The 20,987-nt window shown below is 42.6% G+C and overlaps 9 protein-coding genes across 9 annotated transcripts; 5 read left to right on the plus strand and 4 right to left on the minus strand.

Moving 5' to 3' along the window:
• Positions 1-37: 37 nt before the first annotated feature.
• Positions 38-1,333, plus strand: FOA43_002766 (uncharacterized protein; the record flags this gene model as incomplete). Its single annotated transcript, XM_038923049.1, has 2 exons — positions 38-44; positions 207-1,333. 2 exons carry the CDS (start codon positions 38-40, stop codon positions 1,331-1,333), a joined length of 1,134 nt encoding a protein of 377 aa, XP_038778977.1.
• A 1,521-nt stretch (positions 1,334-2,854) lies between these two features.
• On the plus strand, positions 2,855-7,711 carry FOA43_002767 (uncharacterized protein; the record flags this gene model as incomplete). The annotated part of the gene is made up of 1 exon (XM_038923050.1): positions 2,855-7,711. The coding sequence occupies one exon, from the start codon at positions 2,855-2,857 to the stop codon at positions 7,709-7,711; it is 4,857 nt and encodes a 1,618-aa protein (XP_038778978.1).
• Positions 7,712-7,808: 97 nt separating this feature from the next.
• FOA43_002768 (uncharacterized protein) lies at positions 7,809-8,354 on the minus strand (the record flags this gene model as incomplete). The annotated part of the gene is made up of 1 exon (XM_038923051.1): positions 7,809-8,354. The coding sequence occupies one exon, from the start codon at positions 8,352-8,354 to the stop codon at positions 7,809-7,811; it is 546 nt and encodes a 181-aa protein (XP_038778979.1).
• A 1,026-nt stretch (positions 8,355-9,380) lies between these two features.
• Positions 9,381-11,534, plus strand: FOA43_002769 (uncharacterized protein; the record flags this gene model as incomplete). The annotated part of the gene is made up of 1 exon (XM_038923052.1): positions 9,381-11,534. One exon carries the CDS (start codon positions 9,381-9,383, stop codon positions 11,532-11,534), a length of 2,154 nt encoding a protein of 717 aa, XP_038778980.1.
• Positions 11,535-11,877: 343 nt separating this feature from the next.
• FOA43_002770 (uncharacterized protein) lies at positions 11,878-16,128 on the plus strand (the record flags this gene model as incomplete). The annotated part of the gene is made up of 1 exon (XM_038923053.1): positions 11,878-16,128. The coding sequence occupies one exon, from the start codon at positions 11,878-11,880 to the stop codon at positions 16,126-16,128; it is 4,251 nt and encodes a 1,416-aa protein (XP_038778981.1).
• An 80-nt stretch (positions 16,129-16,208) lies between these two features.
• FOA43_002771 (uncharacterized protein) lies at positions 16,209-16,952 on the minus strand (the record flags this gene model as incomplete). The annotated part of the gene is made up of 1 exon (XM_038923054.1): positions 16,209-16,952. One exon carries the CDS (start codon positions 16,950-16,952, stop codon positions 16,209-16,211), a length of 744 nt encoding a protein of 247 aa, XP_038778982.1.
• A 202-nt stretch (positions 16,953-17,154) lies between these two features.
• FOA43_002772 (uncharacterized protein) lies at positions 17,155-18,057 on the minus strand (the record flags this gene model as incomplete). Its single annotated transcript, XM_038923055.1, has 1 exon — positions 17,155-18,057. The coding sequence occupies one exon, from the start codon at positions 18,055-18,057 to the stop codon at positions 17,155-17,157; it is 903 nt and encodes a 300-aa protein (XP_038778983.1).
• Positions 18,058-18,786: 729 nt separating this feature from the next.
• On the plus strand, positions 18,787-20,484 carry FOA43_002773 (uncharacterized protein; the record flags this gene model as incomplete). Its single annotated transcript, XM_038923056.1, has 2 exons — positions 18,787-18,792; positions 19,078-20,484. The coding sequence occupies 2 exons, from the start codon at positions 18,787-18,789 to the stop codon at positions 20,482-20,484; spliced, it is 1,413 nt and encodes a 470-aa protein (XP_038778984.1).
• A 114-nt stretch (positions 20,485-20,598) lies between these two features.
• Positions 20,599-20,926, minus strand: FOA43_002774 (uncharacterized protein; the record flags this gene model as incomplete). Its single annotated transcript, XM_038923057.1, has 2 exons — positions 20,599-20,779; positions 20,841-20,926. 2 exons carry the CDS (start codon positions 20,924-20,926, stop codon positions 20,599-20,601), a joined length of 267 nt encoding a protein of 88 aa, XP_038778985.1.
• Between the last annotated feature and the right edge of the window lie 61 nt (positions 20,927-20,987).

Genomic DNA, 20,987 nt, shown 5'->3' on the forward strand with positions numbered 1-20,987 from the left:
GACTTGTAGCGCAACAGGATGGCGCGGTGGCGCAAGAATGACAGGTGGTCGAAAGCTAAAGGCGGGGGGGGGGGGGGGGAGTCGGCATGCGCGGTAGTATTGATCCCAGCAGCGAATAGTGGTACCCGGTAGATTCAAGCGAGATCTCCTGTAATATCTCGCAAAGAAGAACAGTTTGTATTTCAACGCTCAAGGCTTCGTTTCAGTTCCCCTAGCAACAAAGATGCCGGATTACTCGCTAGAACAAAAGCAGGAGGTGGAGAGAATTATGAGTATCGAGGCCACCGATTACTATACCATTCTTAAGGTGGAGAAAGCGGCAACGGAGACGCAGATCAAGAAGTCGTATAGAAAGCTGGCGATGAAGCTTCATCCGGACAAGAACAAGCATCCACAGAGTTCTGACGCATTCAAAAAGATTGCCAAGGCTTTTGAAGTGTTAGGCGATGACAAGAAGCGGAATTTCTACGATCAGACAGGCGCTGATCCAGATTCTCGAGGAGGTGGAGGGGGTGGATCAGCAGGAGCTGGTGCCGATATGGCCAACGGAGGCTTCGGGGGAGGTAGAGCGTCACCATTCGGCAATGGATCACAATTCTTCTACACGGGTACGCCGTTTGGAGGTGCGAGAGGAGGTGCGGGAGGAGGGATGTTTGAGGAGGATTTATTTGATATGTTGTTCGGAGGAAATAATGGCTTCAGCTTTGGATTTGATGGAAGTGGGCTTAGGAGGACTACTGGATTTGGCAATGGCAACTCTTTTTTCCGGACCAACAATGGTCCTGGTATGAGGAGAAGGCCCGCAGATGCTAGTAGAAGACGTGGTGGAAGAGGTACAGGAGAAGGAGGAGCACATGGTAATGGAACACGGCCGGCAGACCATGAAGCACCGTCTCTCCGGAGTGTTCTCTACCAATATTTACCACTCTTACTCGTTTTAGTGCCGATGCTATTTAACGTGATAGTGGATTCATTTAATTCAGGGTCTGGATTGTTCGATAGAACGCCAAGTTTCTCGTTCGAAACCTCGCCGGCATATTCAGTGGAGAGAACGAGTGAGAATTTTGGTGTTAAATACTACATTACGGCAGATTCGAATAGAGAAATGAGCAAAAGGGACGATCATGGAAAGACTGCCAACCGGTTGAATAGTAAAGCCGAGGAGATTTATGTGAGGGATTTAAGAACGAAATGTCGCCGTGAGCAAGGCATCAAGGAAAGAATGATCGAGGACAGTTATGGTTTTTTTTTCCCGGACAAGGAGAAGTTAGAAAAGGCAAAGAACTACGAGACGCGTAGTTGTGATAGGTTGAAGGAGTTACAATTATCGTAAAAAAGGAGGGGACGGATAAAACACCCACACATCTTAATAGTAATAAAATAAACCATCCAATTCGATCTTTATGCTGATAATTATTATCTCTGACCATTCCATTTAAACAATAGAGTTTCTTGATGATTTGCATTTCTTTTTTCTGGTACATCATTTTAATTTAACGAGAGGGTTATCCCGATGGTAGCAACTTTTGCTTCTACATTTGCGTAGCAATTTACAACCGGACTGTATTATATATCATTTTGATGGTAACAACGTGTAGATGGGTTGTGTGGTTTTGTATTGGCTTATAAAAGGGTAACCAGATTAAAGGAAGAAAAAAGAAATGTGGTAAAGTAGCTTTAGCCATTTCAAGAGCCGTTTGCAGTTTGCAGAAACCACCTTTTTTTTTCTTTTTGTAGTACTACTTACGCCAACTGTTAGAGGTAATAAAGTCACTTTAGGTATCGGGGTCCATTTCTCAGTCGGATTGCAGTTGTTTCCGTGACCATATGGGCCGGTTCGTTGTACTGTTCATAGGTGGTGGCGGTTCTACAGTTCAACGAATCCATGGAACCGAAAAACGAGTTCCATGACCACTGATCCCAAGGTTCCACTGCTTAGTGTAGTTTCATCTCTGGCATTAATACTTCTAATTATGCAAACTTAAAGCTAAGCACGGATCGGTCACCTGAATGTTGCATTTTCACAGGTTTCGCGGATTTCCAAAGACTAGGTCAGGTTAGCTGTTTTGACTCAGTTAGCTGTTTGTCCTCTATGAGTACTGCCGATGGATTCATTTCCTCACTCCGTAAACTTTCGGTTGCTCGTCTCCGTTCCACATCCATCCTGTCTGACTTGCTATCTACACCCAGTCACAGCTAGACCTTGTCCAGCCCTCGCCAAACCTCGTTTTCCCCCTGGCCGCCCCCAGCCACCCTTCGGACCACCTTCAGCCCACCCAGGCCGCCCAGTACTCCCGACTAGATTTTTCTTTTTCGGTACACACATTTCCTAATCGGGTAGTCAGTCTATCTTTCGTTAAACTGCATTCCAAATCAACATATATCATATATCTCCTTTCACTCCTGCATCCAATGCATCTCGCTACCTCTCCTCTCCTCTCCACTTTGCTTTGTCTCACTTGTCATCATATATATATTCCTATTATTTCCCTAGATGCCCTAATTTTCATCTTAGCTTTCTATTCGATTTATTCTTCTTACCCTTATAATTTTTTCTTGCTGTCTGAAACCAGATGAAATTTTTTCTCATGTCATTCACTACTCCTGGTTTCGCCCTCGATGCTGCCCTGTAGTAATTCAGTAGGTGAAAATATTATCCCATTTATGATGTTTGTCGTTTTTAGTGTTTTTAGCCGGGCCCCCTTACTGTAGCCTTATTTCCCACTTTTTATTTACCTTAATTCCGTGTCGTGTCGTGTCGTGTCGTGTCTTATCGTATTGTGCCGGTTTTCGTGTTTCGTGTTTTGCGTTTACGTTTTGGTACCTATTTGTCACTTCAGCCGCTTGTTTGTTTATGGAGCTCGCTTCCTCGCATCAAGTTCAGGGTTCTCGAACCTCTCAGCGGTCTCCTCAATCCAACCAGTCCTTGGCTATGGCCAATATGAATGTTGGTTCCATCAATATGAACTCTTTTGGTAATAATAATATGGCTGCAGCCGCTTCCGGTACACCGACCTCTGCTAATGCTAATGCTAATGCTAATGCCAATGCAACAGCAAGTGCTTCTGCTACGCCAGGTTCTGCTACACATAGAAAGATACCGCTCCATATTATGTCTTCCCTACAGATTCAAGGCATATGTAAGAGAATGCAGCAGCTAAAGAACCAGTACGGAAATGCTGTCAATAGAATACCCGAGTATGTGCAATTGGCCACGCTGCTCTCTCAGGACCCAAATTTCCAGAAACAGCTGCATGCCCGTATGCAACGGGTTCACACCAATCCACAGGAGCAGCGATCGCAGCAGGTGTTTCAACCATCCCAGGCGTCTCAGCCACCTCAATCCCAAGGTTCTCAGGGGTCTCCAAACCTCCCCAATCAACGACGCAGCACTGGGTTCTCTCCTGCTTCTTCAACTGCTGGCTCTCCTGCTTCTACTGCTGGCCCAAGAGGTCCTCCTTCCTCCATCTTCTCTCCTCAACAGTCTCAGATCTTGAAATTTCAAATTGCTGCCTTCAAGAAATTCATACAGCATCAACCTATGGTTCCTGAGATTGCCAATGTCATCAATTTTGCTTATCAGCAGCTTCAACGTCAGCGTATGGTTGCACAACAGCGAGTGAGGCAATCCGGTCCACAGCAGCCGCAGTTACAGCAACAGCAACAACAACAACAACAGCAACAGCAACAGCAACAGCAACAACAGCTGTTGAAGCAACAACAAAAACAACATCCTCCGAAGCCCAAGAAAAAGTCTACTTCCAGGCGAAGAAAGACTCCAAAGGTTTCTACACCTGGTTCGTCTGCATCTGGGTCTTCGAATCTCGTTCCAACTGCTAGACAATCGGTTATCTCCCTTTCTCAGCATCCTGTTGGACCGATAGCTGCCTCAGTTCCAATGGGAACTCCTGCGGCCTCAAGTCCTGCATCAGCTTCCCGCACGCCCAGACCGCTGCTATCTGGACAGACGGTGCCTGCAATCTCACCGGTCATTTCCGGTGCTGCAATTGTTCCAGGTTCTGTTGCTCCTGTGACCCCTGTGGTTTCCGTGGCTGCAGTCCCTCCAGTGGCTCCTGTATCTACTACGGTTCCTCAACCTCCTGCTCAGCCTGTTGGACTTCCACCGCATCCTCCTATGTCTCTACAGAGGCTTACTGAGAGATTCGCAACCATTCGTAACGTTGTTCCCATTCAAAACACGAATGAAATGGTTGATAGCTATACCCTTCCAGAAGTGATCAATGATATTCCATTTGAATATTTCAATTCACCTAAATCCAAGGTCATCACCCCCTCGTTGCTTCCTAAGTCCCTTGACATTACACAGACTAAGGAGATATTGCAAATGGTCGAAGCTTTGGAATTCGATCGCGACATTCAAACCGCTAAACAAGAAGATCTTGGTGAGTATGCGTTGTTACAACTACATCCTTTTCAAAAAGCTATGCGTGGCTATTTACTTTCTTGTGTTTTCCACCAAAACATGCTTCTTACCAATCATCTTCCAAATTTTTCGGCTAAGACTCGTGCAATTAACATGGGCGATGCTTCTGTGGTGTTTGCGCTTAATCAAGAGCAGAAGGCCATGGCGCTTCAGTCAAAAAGGGAGAAAGTTGCCGAGCGTGAAACTAATTTATTGAATGCTTCTGCTGATTACAAGTATATTCTGGCTGGAAGAAAGCAGAGATACCATAGATTGGGCAGACAGATAAGTGCTATGCATGTACAGACTGAGAAGGAGGAACAAAGAAGGCTGGAAAGAAACGCTAAACGTCGTTTACAAGCCTTGAAGGCTAACGACGAAGAAGCCTACGTGAAGTTGTTGGATCAAACTAAGGACACTCGTATCACGCATATCTTGAAGCAGACTAATGCCTTTTTGCAGAGTCTTACTCAGGCAGTCAAGACTCAGCAGAGAGATACTGAAGATAGAATGGTAGAGAATGGCCATGTGGACGCTTCCGATTCTGATGAGGAGCTCGGCGAGGGTGAGAATAAAGAAGATACTATTGACTATTATCATGTTGCCCACCGTATCAAAGAAAAAGTCTTTAAGCAGCCTGATATGCTGATTGGTGGTACTTTGAAAGACTATCAAGTTCAAGGTTTGGAATGGATGGTTTCTCTTTTTAATAACCATTTAAATGGTATTCTTGCCGATGAGATGGGTCTCGGAAAAACCATACAGACAATATCATTGCTCGATTATATATACGAGAAAAAGCATATTAAGAGACCATTTCTTATTGTTGTTCCACTTAGTACGCTGCCAAATTGGAATATGGAAATTGAGAAATGGTCTCCTGGTCTAAAGAAGATAAGTTATAAAGGTGCTCCGCCATTCAGGAAGGAATTGGCAAGGCAGGTTAAAGCAGGTGACTTTGATGTCTTGCTTACCACCTACGAGTACGTTATTAAGGACAAGTCTGTTCTTTCCAAAGTTAACTGGGTTCATATGATCATCGACGAGGGTCATAGAATGAAGAATTCTAAATCTAAGCTTTCTTCCACCCTTACCGAGCATTACCATTCCGATTACAGGTTAATTTTGACTGGTACTCCCTTGCAGAACAATCTTCCAGAGCTTTGGGCCTTGCTTAACTTTGTTCTACCAAAGATTTTCAATTCTGTGAAATCTTTCGATGAATGGTTCAATACACCTTTTGCAAGCACTGGTTCCCAGGATAAGCTTGAGCTTTCCGAAGAGGAAACATTGTTGGTCATTCGTCGTTTGCATAAGGTTCTCAGACCGTTTTTGTTGAGACGTCTAAAAAAAGATGTCGAGAAAGATTTGCCTAACAAAGTGGAGAAGGTGATTAAATGCAAGATGTCTGATTTACAGTTCCGGATGTATCATCAGATGTTGAAGTATAATAAGTTGTTCATTGGTGATAAGGACAGTAAGTTTCCCGTGGGTATTAAAGGTATGAACAACAAGTTGATGCAACTTCGAAAGATTTGTAACCATCCATTTGTGTTCCCTGCAATCGAGGATATGATTAACCCCCGTGGTGAAACTAATGATCTGATTTGGAGAGCTAGTGGCAAGTTTGAACTTTTGGACAGGATTCTTCCGAAGTTTCTAGTCTCTGGTCATCGTGTCCTTATCTTCTTTCAGATGACTCAAATCATGGATATTATGGAAGATTTCCTTAGACTGCGTGGCATGAAGTATATGAGGTTGGATGGCGATACTAAAGCAGATGACAGGACTTTGCTTTTAAGTGAATTTAATGCCAAGGATTCGCCTTATTTCCTTTTTTTGCTTTCCACAAGGGCTGGTGGTTTGGGATTAAACTTGCAAACTGCTGATACTGTTATTATTTTCGACACAGATTGGAACCCTCATCAAGATTTGCAAGCACAGGATAGAGCCCATCGTATTGGTCAAAAGCATGAGGTTAGAATTCTGAGACTAATTACGAGTGATTCCATTGAAGAGTATATATTGGAAAGAGCTCAACAGAAGTTAGATATTGATGGAAAAGTTATTCAGGCTGGTAAGTTTGATCAGAAGTCGACCTCTGAAGAGCAGGAAGCTTTGCTTCGTAAGTTACTTGAGACCGAAGAGAATGAGAAAGAAGAGGGTGCTGATCTAGATGATCGTGAGTTGAATGAGATTCTATCTCGTAATTCTGATGAAATGATATTGTTCACAAAGATAGACCATGAAAGGGATGCGCAAAGGAATAATAAAACCCGGCTTATCTGTGAAGCTGAGTTGCCGGCAGTGTATAGTCAGGAGCCCCAGCAGGAAAATAAACTGCAGGAAGTACTGGATTATGCTGGAACTCATAGAGAGCATAAGATATGTCATTACGATGAAACCATGACGGAAGAGCAGTGGTTGAAATCCATCAATGGTTACGTGACGGATGAGGATAACGATGACAAACCTAGGAAAAGGAGACGCAAGCGTGGTAGAAAACCTAAGTCTGAGATCATGGACGGCGATGTAAGTAGCGACGACTTCAAGCGACAACGGACGGTTGGCGGTAAGCACGTTCAGAAGGGCCGTAGAAGTCGTTCAGCTACCGCAGAACCTGGTGGTTCAGTTTCGACTACTCCTGGCAGTAGTATCAGCGGTCCATATCCGCGGAAACGGAAAAACCGTGGTATACAATTTAGTTCACCACTTAGTCGAGATCCGGACTCTGTTGCTCCTGAACTGACGGTACAAGAAAGGGCCGATCTACAAGCACAGATAGTTGAGATTTTTGACCATTTGATTTCGTTTATCAACGATGAAGGAAGGAAACTATCTACCATTTTCATGGTCAAGCCCGTAAGAAGAATTTATCCAGACTATTATGTGATCATCAAGCATCCTCTCGCATTTGATGGAATTCGCAGAAGAGTTTATGGAGAAGTGTATTATTCGTTGGAGGAATTCATTCACGATGTTCATTTGATGTTCAAGAACGCCAGAATCTACAATCAGGAAGGATCTCTGATCTTCAGTGATGCACAACACCTGGAGAATGAGACTCTGAAAATGTACTCCGATATGACTGGTAAAGCAATTGACTTCACTGAGTTTGACAGGAGGTTTGGTCTTACTAAGGAAGAGTTTATGAAAGTAACTAAAGGTATTCAAGAGGCTGCCAGTAGAGATACTCCTTCTGATGCCCATAAGATTTCGGAGTTGCCGGATGGGTTAAATACTGGCCGGCAACTTAAGACAGAGAGCGACTATAGTTTGCTACCGTAATTATTTTATATCCAAACCTTTGTATTGTTTACTCGTACCAAATTATAGCATTCATTTCAATTATATTGCATTAAGCTTACCTGATATCCTCACTTTGTTAGTGGTCATCAGTAGTAACTGTCTCTTCATATTCGTCATACTCATCGTCAGCTTCACCTCCTGCAGTAGTGAGGTACCTTGATGCCTCTGCTTCCTCATATAATTGTTGTCTTAGTTCTATTATTTGTTCGCCGTTTTGCCTGGCTGCCATATTCTGCTCATAAAGTTCTTCCAATGATTCGTTCTCGCTTGGATCACTTCTAGTGAAATTCACTATTTCAAAATGGCGACTTGAAGATGACGTCAATTTGGAAACGTTGGAGTTACTTGTATCTCCTGGGTAAACTTGAGATGTAGATTTCAAGAGTCTAATGCTGGCTGAAGAATTATTATTCTCTAGCGAAGGTGTTTGCAAATATACTTCCGCATCGTTTGAAGTTGGTTGGATGTCATTCTTTGGTGGACTCTGCAGTTTGATTGAAAGGCACCAATTCTTGAATATAAAACCCAACAATAAGACATAAACCATTTGAAACATGTTTATAACAGTATTGAAGATTCCATATCCTGTATTAAGGTTCTGTATGGCAATAGACAGGGACATGCAAGTGGTAATTGAAGTGAGCGTAAATATCGTAAAATAAGTGACCAAAAGAGATCTTGCAATATAATCCCTTTTCTTGAAAAAGGCCATGGGAAGGATTTGGCAGGTGAACAAAATAGACATCACAAAAATGGTGATTTGTATTCCATCTATGACCCTATAAATATTGAGAGATGACTCTGTATTGGTTACCTTAAAAGTCATATCAGGTCTTCCTGCCAGATACAGTGGATAAACGTAAGAGTGGAAGAATTTCCGGATATCCTTCTTTGAATTTTGAATTCTTAAAGGTCCTGGTAGTGCAACTGCCCCTAAAGGTGGAGAGTTCTTGGTACGAACTGTACCGGAAGAAGTGTCAAAATCTTGTCTGAACTCAAAGTATACTCTGTGAGTTGCGAAAGCAGCAATATTTTTGTGGTGGTATCTCTTCATCTGGTAAATCAGACTAATGTATTGCTGGGTAATCGAAAGAATTGGCTCTAGGATAATAGTATAATTTTGGTGGTGCTGCATGTAGGTGCTCTCGTACTCTGCCCGGAAATAATCAGCAATGGTGGTGAAAACCAGGGAGCTGGCTCGTGAATCAAAATGTCGATTTCCGTTTTTCAATAATGTAACAACATCAACGGAAGGAAGTTTTGTTTGAACAAGACTCTGTTGGAAGATATTGTAGTAGCAGAAAGAGGAGAAAAGTAAAAGAACTGTAAGGATGCAGCACTTACCTGGGGGCAGTAACTCCTGGCAAGGTTTTCGGAATATGGATGCCAATCTTGTTACAAAAACTGATAACTTCATAGTTGTTTCCAAACTGTCGGGTTAGATTTTGAAGAGGCTATGGAAAAGGTAAAAGATATATATTAATTTCAAGAAATCCCTAATTTTCTTAGCGCCGAAATAGATTACCCGAAATAGACGACGCTGATCCCGGAGTGCTCGAAAAATTGTGGGTGAGGAATTTGAGGAAGCGTAAAAGAACGAATCAAGATTCAGTAACAAGATTGTCAGGCTCAACAGCAAACACTGATAATGGTCACTTACAAACTTTACAGTAAGCAAATCAATAAGCAGGTACGAATTGAAGCTGTGTATGAGAATTATCCTGTGATAGCTGGAACTGATGAGCTATCAATACTTGTTAGGTTTAAGTATACTGGAAAGCGAGATGTTTTGGGTGATGGAAAGTATCGAATACCTAGGACCGGTGATGGTAGCAATACGATGACTGGTAGCAGTGGGGCGGATGGTAGCAATGAGGTGGCTGGTTCCATTGATGCTACTGGTTCTAATGAGGCAGATGGGGCCAGTGCGGCAGATGGGGCCAATGGGGCCAATGGTGCCTCCAGTGCGACCAGTGATGTCTCCAGCGAGACAGGAGCTGACAAAAATTCCTCGACTCTTGCGACTTCCTCCTGGGGAAGACTATCCATGCAGCTCAGTAATGCAACCAGGTCTTTGTTTCTCGCCCAATCAAACAGTATTGATGAGAATACAAAGCAAGAAGAGGAACAGGAAGAAGACTTCACCATGTATTTGGGATATAGCCAGGTGTTGGGTTATTACACGGTGAACGATAAAATTGTTGATTTCAAGATCTTTGAACAGTTGCAAAAAAGTACCATCATTGGAGGAAAGTTCGCAGGTATAGATACGTTAAATGCAAATGTAGAAGTGTCTCGGAAGGGCGGATTTGTTGGTCAATTATCCACGTTACTTTCGACGGATATAAATGCTTTTGGGAGGAATATAGCTGCTGATATTCATATGATTCCCTTCTACAGTACAACGCAGTCGATAATGTTCAGTGAAATGAAATTTCAGGCCAAATCTGGCAATCCATCCGCTGAAAGTCGAAGTTTCTACTTAAACTACAAGCTACCAAAAGATTTACCTCCTTGCTTCCAGTCAGTGGCTGGTAGCATCTGTTATCAGCTCGTATTGGGATACCAGGTATTAGAGGATGGTGTTTTCGTTCAAAAGACAATTATGATTCCGCTAAAAATACAGCCAAATGTGGATAAATTTGGCAGGCAGCCCTTGTTTCATCTTGAGAAGGTCCGACTCAATGTGAATTCAGAAAAACTAGTAACTTCGATCTCAAAGGAGGTTTCTGGGATGCATTCTCGGCATGGAAGCGCGGGAAGACTAAGCTTCAAGAATATGAGAAGTTATGCTGGAAGTATCGGTACGAGTGGTCACAGAAGTTCAGCGGTCAGCTTTGATATGATGAAAAGGGAAATAGGCTTAAAGGGAAGAGTTATGAGCGATGGACTAGGAAGTTCGTGGAACAGGAGGTTTCTTGAATTGATGCAGGAATTGGATAAATCCAGACTTAATGAGGTGAACAAAGTTCAGGAGAAGTTTGATGCCGAGATGAACCAAAATAAAGTTCTCAATTATAATGCACGAGAGAGTTTGATTCATATAATGGCCGATTATAAGAGCGTTCAAAGAGAGACTTTTGATCCTCTGTTGGATGAGGAAGAAGGTATCGATTACATATCTATGGTTCCACAAAGCGAACAAACAAAATACCTTATCAAGCAGAATCATCTGGAAATTGGTACGTTAGAGATGGACAAATCTGTATTCAAAGTGGGCGATCCGATTAACCTTTCAATAGATTTTCAAGAGAGTGATATCGAAACGAAAGGGTTGGAAATTCAGCTTATTCGATCCCAGATTTTCTATAGAGAGGAGTATTTGAAAAGGGGTACATACGGTGAAGTTTACGAGGGACTCAGCAGCGAGCGTAGCTTGGAGACGGTAATATACGAAAAGTTGACGAGCACATTTGACAGTCGAATGGTAAATGATGACTTGTTGATTCCACTGGAAACAGAGCCCCAATTTAAAACGAACTACTTTGATGTCCGTTATTTTATTCAGGTTCGATTTGTGCTCCTTGATCAATATGGAGTACTTAAAAGAAGAAAGGAGGCTAAGGCCAAAAGTGCCGGGGCAGACACTGAGGATGGTGCTCTTCTTGAGGATCTTGAAAATCTCTCTGTGAAACCACCCAGAAAATTGTTCGACTTACATGAGATCTTTATGGATAAGACAGGATCGATGCTTTTCAAGGCTAAAGAAGATTTTGAAAGCGGTTATGAATTTACGGTACGGATACCCATAGTGGTGCTTCCTAATTATGAGCAAGATTTTGGAAGTATAATTGAGCTATAATTGAGCTATAATTATAGTTATGAGTATAGTTTGTGTTTATTGTATTATTATTACATCATCATTAATCAGGAGAAACCCGTAAAAGGTACTGACGCGACAATGTTGCGGGCTCGCCTAACGCGAGGAGGCAGTCGGTGTCAAGCAGCGTACTGGAGCTAAATTTTTCATCATTTGGGGTGAATTTTTTTTCGGCATCATCGCGTCTTTTTCGTGTCTGCATCTTCCTCTTGATGTACAAGCAGAAAGGTGAGAGACCTTAGCGTTTGGCGTCCCATTTATCTCGTCTAGGGAAAACTCCGTGGGATAGAGGAATAACATTTTTTGTACAATTGTCGACATTGCAATGGCATCGTCGAATCATTCCAAGTTCTCCGTGTCTCCTACTCGGGTACTCTCTGGTAAGGACAAGGCTGAGATTCTTGACCGTAAAGTGGCAGATCTTAAGAGACGTACCAAGATCAAGCGACAGCGATCCTTTGAAGAAACGCGTGCAAGAGATTCTCAAAGCAGACTTAACAAGATCTACGCCAAATTTCACAGACCAACCAAGAAGATGCTTTCTCCTTCGAAGACTAAGGAGATTCAGGAAGATATTCCTCTAGCTGATGGTGAAGATTCTTCTCAGCAAGTTCCCTCTTCACTACCCTCATCTCTGCCACCGCAGATCCCTAAAGACCAAGACGAGCTCATTGTATCCAGTTCGTCCAATTCAATTACCTCGGCCAACACCTCCGGAGATTCTGTTAATACCATCATTGTGTCTTCGACTCAGCGTGTGAAGGTCAAGGACGCTACCAAGCATCGTTCATCATCCCGTCGGCATGCCAAATCGTCTTCCTCCAAGACCCCCCAGACCCCCAAGACCTCCAAAACCTCCAAAATCTCCGAAGTCGCTCAACCGTCGTCTCATAAATCTGTGCTATCGACACCTTCGCATTCTCCTCGGCTTAAACTTAGTATCAGTGCAGCTACATCTTCGTTATCGTCGATATTTTCACCGATATCTTCTCACAAACTTCTCTCCTCGCCGTTGAAGCTGACTCCTACGCGTAAGCGGAATTCTATCGGCTCTCCTTCTTTGTCGACTGGCGATAATTCCTTCCCGGATGAATTGTCCACTCCTAAGCGTGTGGCCTTTTCGAGCGATCTGGAAAGCTCTCCAATTCGTTCTTCACCCATCAAAGGAGCTCCAGAACCTAAGTCCATCCTTAAAAACTTGGAAGAAGAAGATGATATGCCTCGTAGCAACACCACGATAGAGGTACTACGTAAAGATCTTCGAAAGGAAGAATCTTGGCCTAGTGGATTTGTTCTCCAACTTCTGCCAGGGTCTCTGGCTATTAGTAAAGTTGTCGAAGGTTCTGTTGCGGCATTAAGTGACCCAGACTTTTCGAAAAAGTATGAGGTATTTGCCACTCTCAACGATATCATCAAAGTGAACAATCGTGAGCTCACCAAGAGCATGTTCGAGCCTTCTCAGCTTCAGACCATTGTTAAGGCTATTGATACCGATTTAGCAAATACTGGAAGAGAGCTTAAATCTGGAAGTAATGCCTTCAGGATTCGGACCTCCATCCAGGCTCTCAAATTGCTTACTTTTATTATGACTTATCATCAGATTCGTGGTGCTTCAGCCATGCTGAAGCGGGTTTCTACCATGTTTCTCAGTGAAAACCTATCGAAAGGTCTTGCCGCTGCACTGTTGCAGCTCATGAAGGACCAACAAAATAATATATCTCCTTCTGCAGTTGAACATGTGATCTCGGCAATCTTGCAAATGAAATACTTTATGAGCACCACCATTATCACGGAAAAGTTGATGGCCATCAGACGGTTCATTGCCGTGCATCCTGCAGTCATGTCCAAAATCAGCTATCAGTGGATGAGCCATATTCTATGCTGTATCATCAATACTGAAGTTCCGTCGTATGAGCGAATCGTCAATGCTTGCATCTATGTTCTTTATGAGTTCTCGCGTAATTCCGAATCCAAAGATGTCGTCTATCAACTTCTTAATGAAACTCTCAACGAAAACTCTTCAAGTATTAAGGCCAGTACCTTGGATTCTGTGACTCCTGATACAAAAATAGTTGACGCTTTGACTTTGACCTTAGTTTATATGATCAACAGAGGTTGGTCTGCGCAGGCTCTGGATATTTGGGCTTATATGACTTTTATGATTGGCTACAAGTTTACCAATCAGGTAGATCTAGAGTCCTGGTCTGGTCTCCGTCATTGGATTAAAGTGTTCGATGAAGCTCTGAAAAACGAGTCTGAAAATGTCAAGTTGGCAGCACTTTCCTCGTGGAGAGCCATCATTTACAATTACCAAATCTCCAAGACTTTCGCAGCTGCTTCTTTGAAGCGGGACGATTTGGATCGTAAGAGATCTATCTTTCTGTATCCATTTACTGTTATTTCTGATAAAGCACCCGTCAGCGATAAGCTGATTGAAGGATATGTGGTACTCTACTACAGGTTATTGAGATTCCTTCGAACTTTGTGTATTTCCCCCGGTGCTAAGAAGGTGGTCGATCCAGAATGGGTTTTGAACTGTGTCTTTTCCCCATTTTATTCGGTGTTTATCAAGAGACCAGAATTCTTTTCTGCAGGCTTGAAGCTTCTTGAGGGAGTTCTCCAATTTTCCGAAAGACCTACTATAAAATCAATGGAGACTCCAGAAATTTGCTTCAGGAAGATAAACCCTGTCGAAAGTTGGACCCTTTCGTGCCTTCCTAAGCAGTTAATACTGTCTTATTATAACAAATACTATGATATCGTCAGCTTCGTTCTTCTAAACGAACAGATCAATATTGATTCCAAAGTTGAGGTATTTAATTCTCTTCTGTCCACTTTAGATGAATGTACCAAAAATGCCATTGTTTCCTTTGAGGCCGTTAATGGATTTCTGAGGGTTTCGGACACTTACTTGAGACAAATGATGATCGCAACCACGGAGAATCATATGGCGAAGCCCGATATCCAGTACCTGAGCAATATCATTCTTCAGGCCAGGTCTATATTTGGTCTTAAGATCTTAACTGGTCAAACTGTCAGTATGAACTTGCTAGCTCTTGTTGGGTCATTTGTGTTTAACTGGTACGGTCCTACGGGTATTCATAACTTAATTCAGGCGTTGTATCCAGCCCTTTCCAAGAAGTATGCATCCATTTTCTTTGGATTAGTTTTGCTTCGTGATGATGACGTCAATAAGACTTTAATTGATGAGCTTTCAGAGCCGAATTTGTCTTTACCGGTGTTTCTAACAGATTTGGATACTTGGAATGATGTTATATTGAGGTTAAGCTTGAATAAAACTCATTTCAAGGTGATTGTTGAGAAAATTGTTGATTACGAGGCCAAGCAAAAGAGTAATGTCAAATACAAAGACATTGCCAAAGTTCTAAATAGCTTCGTCAGTATCGATGAAAAGGGATTATCACAGGATTCGGCAGCATTCTTATTGTCTCAGTATGCACTTAATTTGAGTGACGATGAAGAGACATCCTTTGCTCCAGTAGTTGGTGTCTTTGAGACATTTATTAAAAATGCTCAAATATCTGAAGTTGTCAGTTTGGTACAAGATCTACCACCAAATAAGTGTCCAGTTGATTGGTATATGAAACTTTCTGATGCGTTTGCCAATCAACAGCCGAATCAAATTGGCATAGTGATTGAGTGGATCAAGAGAAGTGAGGAGTTTTTGAGAAGGAAATATCCAAAGAGATGTGAAGAGGTTCTTGGTCGATTCAAAACTAGCGAAGCTGATGGAGCAAACTTGTTGAAGGAGTTGAAAGAAGTGATTGATGTTGAACAGCCTGAGAATTCCATTAATCCTTTAATGAATTCACTACCCTTGTCGGCTGAGTCGTCTCCAGAATCACATATGAGGATTTTACAGCTCGACGATGTTCAAAAAGATGAATTACAGTCTGATAAATCTGCCGATGATTCTCTACCTGAACTACAGCACACTGAAACCGTTGAGATCATTGATGATGACGATGTTATTGATGTGCTGGATGCTCGAGAAAGTGACTCTCCTTCCGCGTCTACGGAGAAGACATCCTCTCCCGAGTTCCAAGACGCTCGATTGCCTGACATCGGTAAGGAAGAACTGAATATGGCGATTACAAATCCTTCCCCCACACCAGGTAGTCACTTGGTGTTTTCTGACGATCCTCAGACAACGCCAACTCCTCAAAAGAGAAAGGCCGAGATCCAGAAGCAATCTGTCAAGAAGATCAAGATTACTTCTTCTGAATCTACAGTTGCATCCGTAATACCACCATTACCTACTGCTGCTGCTGTCGTTGCACCAGCTACGACTTCTACATTTTCGGGATTTCCTGGCTTCCCCACTTCTAAAGATCCTCGGTCTCCTTACCCATATCCATGTTTCATTCCATGCCTGATCCCAATGCCTATGGTTCCTCAAGGAGATAGCACAGACAAACCAGAGGTTTTCCAATTGGAAACTGTTTTGTCCAAATTGCTGGCCAATCCAGCTCAATTGGGTGGAATGGATGCACAAAGAAAAAAGGTTTTGGAAGATAGTTTGTTAGGGGTATTAATGAAGATGAGGGGAATGTAGACGGTGTATGAATTGGTGTGAGCGCCTCTCTATATAGACGCATGTAACTATCTGACTAAAATATACATTGATGCCAAGACTCATTTCTTGGATGAAAACCTCACATAGCCACACAAAGTCTCAATTCCACACTTGACAGAGTCAATAAACTCCATATCACCAAAGTCTTGTTTGAATTTACCATCCAAATTGGACAATCCGGCACAGCCAAGAATCACGTACTTAACACCTTTCTCTCGGAGGCTTTTGATTTTGGAGGTTAAAATCTCGTAGTTATTTGGATCCGCTAGTTCTAGAACACCCACTCCAGATTCTTCCGTGGCTAGAAAGTAGGGCGGAAGACCACGGGTAAAATCGATTCTCTTGCTGGGGTCCTGGGCACCATAGATCAGTTCGTACACTGCCTTGTCCAATAATGGTTTCCAAGAGTTACCAGAAGTAATAATACCGGCTTTATCTTTGGAAGCACCTCCCACATGAGTCAAAGCATATGACATAGCACACTGGAAAATTCCGACCACCTCCGAAGGATTAGGCATATTCTTGAAATAGTCTCTCAATTGATACACCAACGGATGGTCTGAGAAACAGCAGATCAAGTAACCGTCGTAACACAAGTATTTCCGAGGATCAGATCTGAACAGCCTCATGCATGCAGCAGCAGATTGCATTCCCTCCTGAGGATTATTGATCGAAGCTGGTGCATCTGGAGGTGCAGTCATGAAAGTGAGCTCGCAGCCTGGAGACGGATGGGCCACCAAAGTGGCCATAGTGCTAGTGATGGTCTCGGAAGAATTCGGATTAAGAATAAGCAAGCGCGGCATGTTGATAAAACGGTCTAAGAAAGATACAGTTTGAGCAGGAAATCGACAAACTAGGAAAGTATCAGAAATATATAGCGGTATTTAAACGAAAGTGCGTGTTTCCATGCAATTGATCTAAAAGATAAGTTTCCTAATCTGGAAGGATCTGCGGACTCTTCTGCATGCAATCCGTTTTATTATATATATATATATATATACAAGATTAATATAGACAGGGACTGAATTCCTTGTATCTTTCATCATTCTGCAATCCAAAAATCAGAGTCATTTTCTCAAACATCACTGTCGAAATTGGATATCCATCATCAACATAGTTCCTCATAAACTGATATATTAGATTAGTATTGTGACCTCTCATTAGAACTTCCAATATCGCTCTATACATCTGTCTATTCAAAACTATTTCCGCACGAAATCCTTCAAAAAACTCACCAAACTGCTCGACAGCTTCAGGATTCTTCTGGAATACTCTTGTAAGATAGAGCAGTGTCTCGTTGTTTATTCGGCATTGATGTCTTTTAATCATTGTTCTAACAAGTTTCAAGCTCACAGCCAAATCATTTGTAGTTAAGCTAATCACCTTCAAAACAATGTTTAGCGGTAAAACTTGGAATACCGCTTTATCTGTGACCGATCCTCTATTTCTATATGCTGAAGTCATTTTCTCGGGCTTTCCAAATTTGGCAGCCGAATTACCTCTCAAGGACTGGCTCACTTGGTCTAATTTTCTGGTTACCTCTTCGTCTGAGGGGTTTTTCTTTAGAATGGTTTGATAAATTCTCTTCATCTGGACGTCAGGGTGAAGTAAAGGGGAATATCTTTGAGTATACTCTTTGATATGAAAACCATGCATTTGTTCAATAAGCTTTAATCCCGTGACATAATCGATCTTAGGATTCTCTATGGCCAATCCATTTACTAGTTGAGGTAAGTCGGTCACTCTCCATAGATGATGTTTGCCATTAACAAACCCAAAGGTGTGGAACATGCCATTTTTCACCGTTTCACGGGCTCCCAACAGCTTCGTATAGGATAAATATCTGGCTAAAGTCATCGTATCTTTATACTCTTCCACCCGTGTAGTACTTATCCCGTCCTGACGCATTCGATCTACTTGGTATTTGACTGTTTTTGCAAAGAGAGAGAATTGAAACTTACTCGCAAATAGAAGTGCCATTAATCGTAAACACCCGTAGCTGGGAGCAAGTTCTCCCGCGTTCTTCATTATTATGTTAACAAGATACTTTGCGAGCAAGTCGGTGTTCTGTGACTGAATAAGTTTGGCCAACCATAATTTAACCAACGGATCACTTAAAGTGAATGGATATTTGTGACGAAAAAGCGCTTTGAGAAGGCTGTAAAATGATTCAAAGTCGGCCTTGTTTAACAAGTGGTAAGCTAATAAGTCGCAGCAGAATCGGTCGACCTGGATAGAATGAGATGATGCTATTAAGATAACTTGGAGAGCCTTTTGATAAGCACCTTTGATAGTATGATAATGAACCAATAGGCTTGCAAGAGAACCGGAACTGACGTCTCTGATATCATATTTATCCAGGCTCAATTGACCAATGAAGGGAAGCCAATGTTGGTGGAGTAGTTGTAGAGAGTTCGAAGAGAGCTTCCCTCGATTAGTATACATATTGTCTAGAACATCTTGTAGAATCATAAGCCTACTGTCAAAACTGGCACTTTCATCAAGGATATGATCGATGGACGAGTCGAAGTGACATTTGAACGGTTGAAGAGGAGGTTTGACAGTCGATGTTCCAGGACTTCTCGCTATTCTCTCACTAGTATGGTGATAACAGCAGTAAGATGGTAAATATAATCTATGAGTGTAAGACAGCAGTTTCAAGGGGAATCTCAAAGAGCGTAGTAGAAACATACCGCCACAGCAGTATCATAAAAAGAGCTATGAGAGCTCGGCACAACTAGATCACTGTAGAGCCACTTACAGATGATAATCATCATTAGTTGATCGGCCGACGCGACGACGACTTAAAGTGAAGAATTTCCAGTTTCTTATGAGGTGAATTTTTGAGTACCCGCATGTACACCTCTTCTTCGATCCTTGTTATATCTCATTTCCGCTGTTCCAAATATCCCAATTCCATAGATCCAGATGTTTTCTGCACGATTTGTTGGATCACGAGTTGTTCCTTCTCTTCTCGCTTCTGTGGTAGTGCGAAAGTCGGTTCTCACAGCCCCATTGAGGGCTTCTCCACAGCTGCTGGCAGGGCTCAGATTTGAACCGAAATTTGGGGCCAATAAGAGGTATTTCAGCTTGACGTCATGGATAACAGGAGGTTCGTCCAGTGCAGAAGTGGCCGGAAATTCTGTGAGTTGTACTGCCTCATCGGTAGGAGATGTCGTTAATGCTGCAAGCGCAAGTGCTGCTGATGCGAGTACTGCTAGTGCGAGTACTGCTAGTGCGAGTACTGCTAGTGCGAGTACTATTGGTGCTGTCGAAGCTGCCGACGCGGCTCTGACATCAGAATCAAAGTTCTCAACAACTCTAGGCTTTGATCCTTCAGATGCTGTCACTTCGATATCTGACAAGGCTGTAGATGCGGCCAATGCTGTAGCCGAGAGTACCCTCACACCTGACCAGTTTGGTTATCTGCACTCTATAGGTCTCGTTGATGGCTGGTGGCCTAGTGATATCATTCAACAAGGCTTGGAGATTGTCAATGTGTTTAGTGGAATGCCATGGTGGCTCACCATCACAGTCACCACAATTGCTTTCCGTTTGATTCTTTTCCCATTTTTTGTGAAATCTTCTGATACGATGGCCAAGTCACAACTAATCATGCCTCAGACGAAACAGCTCAGGGCGGACATAAATACTGCTATTTCCAGAGGAGACCAAAGAATGCAGCAGATCAAAATGTTTCAGATGAAGCAACTTAACAAAAAATACGGCATCAAGTATAGAAATATGTTTCTCTCGCCGGTGATCCAGATGACCTTTACCATGGGTTCTTTCTTTGGTATCAGAGAGATGGCTAACTTACCTCTACAAGGATTCACTACGGGCGGTGCTTTCTGGTTTAAGGATTTGACTGCTGCTGATCCTTACATTGGTTTACAGTTGATATCTGCCTGCTTGTACGCACTTTCGTTCAAGTTTGGAGGTGAGACTGCCATGGCTCAATACGGTCCTAAGATGAAGCATGTTTTCATGGTTCTTCCATTTGTTTCTGTGTTGTTTACTTGGAACTTGTCGTCCGCTGTCATGGTTTATTTGACTGCCAACGGTTTATGTTCTATTGCTCAGTCCAGAATTTTGAGGTCTGCTGGGTTCCGTTCATGGGCCAAAATGACTCCATTGAATACCAACAAGGTTGAGCAAGCCGCTGCAGCCGAGGAGAAGTCCAGTGGAATGTTTGGTAAAATTTCTCAGCAATGGGATGACATGAAGAACAGCTCGACAGTGCGTGGAGAAATGCAGGACAAAGCAGATAAGGCTATTGCTTTTCAAAAGAAGAAGGCCAGAGCCTCCCGGGTGATCATCAAGGGCAGAAAGTGAGTGATGCCTTTGTATGGGACTACTTGTAAATACACTGTTTATAAATACTGCTAATAGATACTATGTTACTAGAGGAATAAATAAATTAAGAATATGTTCATCCTTCAGTCTAATCTAAGCCTTTAGTAGCTCACCGATTTCACTCTCGGAAAGATCGTTAAGGTTCTTCTTAACTTCCACACCTTTTTCCAACCTCATCACCAACGTTGGCTGAACGCCAGAGCATTCTCTAATCAATATCGGAAGATCCGGGTTGGCCTTTTTGAGCGGTTTGTATGATTTGACAAGAAAAGACCTAAATCGTAATTTGTTAGTATACATGTTAAGGGGGGGCGCGCTTCCATAGTAATACTTACTTTAGAGTCTTAGAAGATTCGCCAGTCTGTGAAAGCAAGAATCTCAATTCCCTGATATTCTTTGTAAGTGCGGCAGCGGCGGGCATGATGATGGAGGGGTTGTGAACTTAAAGCAGAGTGGTTGTCCTTTGTCGACTAGATAATACA

This window comes from Brettanomyces nanus, chromosome 3 (genome assembly GCF_011074865.1).
Source record: "Brettanomyces nanus chromosome 3, complete sequence".
In the NCBI taxonomy this organism is placed as follows: Eukaryota; Fungi; Ascomycota; class Pichiomycetes; order Pichiales; family Pichiaceae; genus Brettanomyces; species Brettanomyces nanus.